This window comes from Eurypyga helias, unplaced genomic scaffold, assembly GCF_000690775.1.
Source record: "Eurypyga helias isolate BGI_N326 unplaced genomic scaffold, ASM69077v1 scaffold28272, whole genome shotgun sequence".
NCBI classification, from domain to species: domain Eukaryota; kingdom Metazoa; phylum Chordata; class Aves; order Eurypygiformes; family Eurypygidae; genus Eurypyga; species Eurypyga helias.
Window position 1 is genome coordinate 1 of NW_010234538.1, and position 6094 is coordinate 6094.

Below are 6094 nucleotides of genomic sequence, written 5' to 3' on the forward strand. Positions count from 1 at the left end.
CCCGAGGTGTCCATCTGCTTCGCCAACCGCTCGGCCGCTCTCTTCCACCTCGGGCACTTTGAGGTAAGTGGTGGTGGGGCACTGGGACCCACGGCAGCCCGGCCCCCCGGGCTCCTGGGTGCCCAGAGGGTGGCCTGAGGCCTCCCGTGTAGCAGGAGGGGGGAACGGGGTGCGTTACCGCACAGTGTTTGCACACTACGGCTCCCGTGGGTGCTTCTGCACACCCCGCAATAGCGGGTGTTTGATTATTAGAAGAAGAGATCAGACGTGCTGAAGCTGTGCTTAAAGCATGCATCGTTACTTAGATTTTCTGAAGGGTTCTTGCTTTCCTTGTTGTTCCACGTCAGGAGGCTTTATTTGGCCAACAACTTAGCTATGCACGTGGAATTTTTTGATTAATCTTATTAATATACAGAATCGTAGAATTGTTTTGGTTGGAAAAGATCGCCAAGTCCAACCCAGCACTGCCAATTCTACCCTAAACCATGTCCCTGAGCACTAATGCTGTTCTGCATCTTAGATGGAATAAAAGAGTAGGAGTCACAGCTGGTTTTCAAGTACATTTCCAAGGCCTTGTCTTTGTTTCTAGGTTTGTTTGGAAGATATTGCCAGGGCTGAAAGTCATGGCTATCCAGACAAGCTGCTTCCCAAGGTCTTGCTGCGGAAAGCTGAATGTCTGCTGTGTTTGGGGAGGTTACAGGATGCAGCAGATGCCCTCAGTGTGGTGGAGAATAGAATTACTAAGGATGGGATCATGGCTGGTCCTACACAGCAGATATTGCTAAAAAAGTTAAGTCAGCTGAAGATTAAACTCCATGAGAAAGAGAGCTGTCCAGAGCCTGCACAAGAAGGATGTGGTGATGTTCAAAGAAAGTCGGAGATCTGGGAAGAGAATGGCAGCATTTCAGGCGCATCTTCATCTTTGACCTTGAATTTTGATATAGAGAGAGGACGTCACTTGGTGGCCGTCGAGAACATCCTGCCAGGACAGAGCCTGTTGGAAGAGGAGGCCTTTGTAAGCGTGCTCTGCCCAGAGGAGAGCCACCTTCTGCAGGACAGCAGCGAAACAGCGTGGGATACTCGAGTCACTAATGCGGATCTTTATTGCCACCGCTGTCTGAGGCAGCTCTTAGCCTCAGTGCCTTGCCGGGGGTGCAGTTATGCCAAGTATTGTAGCCAGAACTGTGCGGACGTGGCGTGGGAGCAGTACCACAGGACAGAGTGCTCCCTGGGAGCGCTGCTTCTCACTTTAGGGGTCTTTTGCCATGTTGCCTTGAGGACTGTTCTGCTGGCGGGATTTGCAGAGGTTAGCAGGCTGGTGGAATGGTCCCACCATGGTGACAAGGACCTTCATAACCCTGAGGCACCAGATACCAGAGGTATCCCTGGTTGTAACGACAATGGTCAGTACCAGAGCTCTTACCAAGCTGTGTTCAACCTTCTGCCACACGCTGAGAAGCACAGCCCTGAACATAAGTTCCTTTGTATGCTGAGTGTAGTAGCGATATGCAGACAACTGCAAGACACTGGCCTGGAGGCTGCTCTTTTGAATCAGGAATCATCTGAGAAGTGGTCCAAACCAGAGACATGTGAAAAACGACTGGGTGAATTGTCTCCAGAGCTGAAGACTGTGGCAGAGGCGATGCTGAGGCATGTGTTGCAGCTGCAGTGCAATGCACAAGCAATCACTGTAATGCAGGAGTCGGGTAAGATAAAAATTTGTAACTTCCTCTGTTGTCCTTGTTTATCTAGGTTGTGTGAAGAGATTGAATTATCAGTTGTAACAAGCTCCCATCACCCATGGGAATGACTTGCTTAAAATTTAACGGCCTGTCCAATGCTGGCCCATTCTTTGGTGCATGTGTAGAGGGTATTTAGCTATTATTTTTTGCAGGAATATACCAGAAACCTTTCTACTGTGATCTGCAGTGGGTCACGGCTTGTTTATCTGGGTTGTGTGAAGAGATTGAATTATCAGTTGTAACAAGCTCCCATCACCCATGGGAATGACTTGCTTAAAATTTAACGGCCTGTCCAATGCTGGCCCATTCTTTGGTGCATGTGTAGAGGGTATTTAGCTATTATTTTTTGCAGGAATATACCAGAAACCTTTCTACTGTGATCTGCAGTGGGTCACGGGGCTCATTGCAGAAGTTGCGTGGGTTACTGAGCATTCGTTCTCAACCTGCTTGTTTTTCCTCTGTCTTTAGTGTCCGGAGATGGTGCTGTTGTAAACAAGAAGCCGGTGCGCCTGGCGACAGCCTTCTTTCCTGTCCTCAGCCTTCTGAACCATTCGTGCTGTCCCAATATCAGCGTGGCGTTTAGTGGGACAGCTGCCACTGTCAGGGCAACGCAGCCAATCCCAAGCGGCCAAGAGATTTTCCATTGCTATGGTAAGTATTAACGCTCTGTCTCAAGGCACAGACATCCTTTCACCTATACTTGATGTGCTAACGGATTGCTATTAGTATTATCATTCCCAGCATAATGTTTCTAGAGTCTTTGTTTATGTACAAGCCATGATCAAAGATACCAACGCAAGATTTTATCTCCTGAGCTCACTGTTACAATTTCAGTCTCATAGAATTGTTTTGATTGGAAAAGACCTTTAAGACCATCGAGTCCAACCGTCTCCAGTTATGTCCTCTCCAAAAGATGATATATCTAGTCTCACTTATAACAAAAGTAGATTAAGAACTGTACCTGCTTGGAGGTTTCTACCCTTGCCATCCCTTTGCAGGACCTCACCAATGTAGAATGAAGGTTGCTGAGAGACAACGGCTTCTCGGTCAGTATTTCTTCGAGTGTCGCTGTCGGGCATGTCTCGATGAGTTGGAGTCTGATGCCAAGAGTGTGGTGTCCGCCAGAAACTCCTTCTGCTGTCCTAGCTGCCGGGCTCCAATGCAGGTAGTTCTTCCATAGTTACGGTTGTGTAACTTACCGCAGTGTGTAACATTACAGGCCTCAGTCTGTGATCTCTGCTCAAAAGCACCTGTAGAGTCAAGACAGTGTCTCACTGTTCTCAGCAGCTTTCTTGTCATGTTCTTGTATGTCAGTCTTCCAGGATTATAGGGAAAATAACACCTTTAAGAGCAAGTTAACATCCCTTTGAACTTGATGAAGGAATTTAAGAATATCAGAATTATGGACTAGTCCAGAAGGGAGATATTTAGGAAGGCAAATGAAGGCCTGGAGTCTAGAGCAGAAGGTGTATGTACAGGGGCTGTATGTGGAGTAGAACTCTGCAGTTCACAGGATGTACATGAAAACAGCATGTGGTGTGGGTTAGATGGGGAGAAGTCAACACAGCATGAGTTGTGTAGGAACATGAATGCATGAACGTTGTGTATGACCCTCCTTTGGCCTGATCTGTAGTTCTCATTGTCATAGCTATTCCTGGAATTTTCTCATAACATCGAATAAGCGAATAGCAATTTACAAGCAAGTCTCTTTGCTTAATGAATGCAACTGAGAAACGCTTTAGCATCTCCATAACGCAGTACAGAGATAACGGAGATGGAAAGAAAGCTTTGAGTTGAACGTGAACAGGAATGATCACGGGGATTATTTCCACAGGGGGAAGACATGCTTTGTTGTTCCAGTGAAGCATGTGCAGTCTCACTCAGCAGAGAGAGCTTGTCACGCCGTTTACGGGACCTTCAGCAACAAATGGAGAAAGCATTAGAGCTGCTAAGAGACAAGAAGGCTGGTAAGGGCTCAACTTTCTACTTTAAGGTCAGCAGCTAATGCGTATGCATCGGGAGATGTAGTTCTAGCCACGCGATGGCACTGTTGCTTATGCAGTTGGGGTCTTCTGGCATGCAACCTAGTGTCCCTATGGACTTGAGCTTTAAGGGTTTTCATACCCCTGATCTGGGTGTTAATCTAAGTCACATGTTGTTCCATAGTAACTAAAAGAACTCAGGGTAACATTGGAGTTAGGCATTCCCAGGCTTTGCTTTCCAGGAGTGAGTCGGGCCAACTCTGCATTAGAATAAGCAGGGTTGCAGATGAAGGCAGTGTTGAATCCCAACCAAATCCAAATGTAGCTGTGTAAAATGCAAAGATGAGATTGGACTGATTTTATTTCAGGGATAGCTGGAGTCTGGCCAGTGGGATGAATTTTATACCCCGTTTTATTACAGATCAGGCTATCAAAATGCTCCTGCAGTGTCAGAAGGATGCTGGAAACTTCTTGTCTCCAGAGCATTTGCTGATGGGAGAGATGGAGGATCATCTGGCACAAGTCTATGCTACTCTTGGTATGGCATTGTCTCAGTATCTATAGTTTTCTGAACTTAGAATCTAACATGACTACTAGCCTTTTTTCTGACTAGCCCCTTCACTTTTCTCCTGCTGCATTTCTCTAGTGCTGACAGCAGGGCTCTCGGACTCCTTTAGCTTAAACCACGTTCCCAGCAGCCAGTGAACAATAATGTGATCTCATGTTCCTCTAGATTCCCTGTCCTGGTTCCGAGGTCAGCAGCTTCCCAAGAATGCTTTGGACATAGTCCATTGCATTTTGCGTCACGCTCTCAGATCCTTTGGGTGGCAGTAGCTCCAGAAAGTATCTATTCATGATTTGTTTCTTGGTTTGTTTTTTTTCCACCAGGGAAGTGGCAGGAAGCAGCCAGACACCTGGAGAGGAGTATTGAGATTGTGGAAATGCATCATGGGCCATCAAGTGCAGAATTAGGTCATGAACTTTTCAAGCTGGCACAAATTCTCTTCAATGGGTAAATTTGCTTTCATGCTCTCCCTTCTCCGCACCGCTCCCGGGTGTCCAACACAGTGTCATGGTGGGTGGCACCTTGCAGGGTGTCTCACAGGCCCCTGGGCAGTCTGCCGCAGGTACAGAAGTTGGCCATGACTCAAGTGGAAGTTCATTAACCCCACTGGGGTTCACTTACACCTCATGACTCTCTTTGGACCCATTTCTCTGCTTTGTGCCTGTTCTTCTCCCTGGCTCCATTTATTCCCTGTCCTGTTGGTTTATTTTGACAACTAGTCACGCTGGGTGTTTACACCTCAGTTGTGTAACGTTGCTGGCCTCTTTTTAAAGGAGGAAATACAATCCTCTTGCTCTGTTTTTGCCCTCTTCTGGCAAGCAAACCCCCTGGCTGCTCCTGAAAATCCTCTCACAACACCTCCCTTTACCTGAATTCTTTTTAGCAGGAGCTGCAGGGAGGAAGTCGTGGGTGCTTAAAGATAATGTTTTACGTTTTTGTCCATCTCCTTACCTTTTATCTCCCTATTTGCAGCTGAGGTGCCCAGAACTGACAGGCAGGATCTGTACCCACAAACAGGTTTAGGTTTTTGTTGGGGAGGGGTTAAAGGCTGTGTAAGTCAAGGAGATGAATTAAGTATTTTGTGTACTCTGTTCTTATTCTCCTCTTCTTTCAGATTTGCAGTTTCTGAAGCTCTGAGCACAATTGAAAGAGCAGAGGAGATTTTGTCAGTGCACTGTGGTCCTCAGAGTGCTCAGATCCAGGAACTACAAGAGATGAAGACGTGTCTGTTGGAGCTTCCAAGAAGCATCCTTCAGAGGACTTAATTTTCCTGTCAAAGGAAACTGCAATGTGATCTTTCATCAAAGCTAAGTTTCATGTGGTAAGGTAGTCCCATAGTACAAGCTGGAAAATCAGATGTAACAACTTGAGTGAAATCTGAAATGCTCTTTAGTGAGACTGTTGTAAATAAAATGAGCAATTCTAATGTGAGGGGTCTGTGTGCGGTGGGAATAGCTGTTGGTGTATCATTTCTGCCTGTGGGTCTGAAGCAAATGTTTGAGATGCTTGTGTTTGCCTGCATTTCTAGAGATGTGTATCTCCCACGGGTGGCACCCTGATGGTTACGAACACGCAGTCATCCAGACCGTGCTGCCTTTTATTTCTAATGCTGTGAGGCGCTTTTCTTCTTGCCGGTGTGAACCGTAAATGGCTGGAATGGGTGAGGCAGCAGGCTGGGAAGTGCAAACTTAGAAGCTCTAAGAGGGGGCACTGCAGAAATTGGAGGGCTACCAGCGCAGAGCTGTGACTGATGAGGGATTCGGTCTAAACAACTGGCATCAGGTTGGAAGATGGGATAGGGAAAG

General features: G+C 46.9%; 1 protein-coding gene across 1 annotated transcript; it reads left to right on the plus strand.

Annotated features, from left to right (window-relative positions):
• Window positions 1-3: 3 nt before the first annotated feature.
• On the plus strand, window positions 4-5720 carry SMYD4 (SET and MYND domain containing 4; the record flags this gene model as incomplete). The annotated part of the gene is made up of 8 exons (XM_010146467.1): window positions 4-63; window positions 590-1706; window positions 2211-2393; window positions 2741-2907; window positions 3577-3709; window positions 4146-4262; window positions 4613-4736; window positions 5404-5720. Coding segments are annotated over 8 exons (2052 nt in total), but the record flags the coding sequence as incomplete, so codon positions are not given.
• Window positions 5721-6094: the final 374 nt, after the last annotated feature.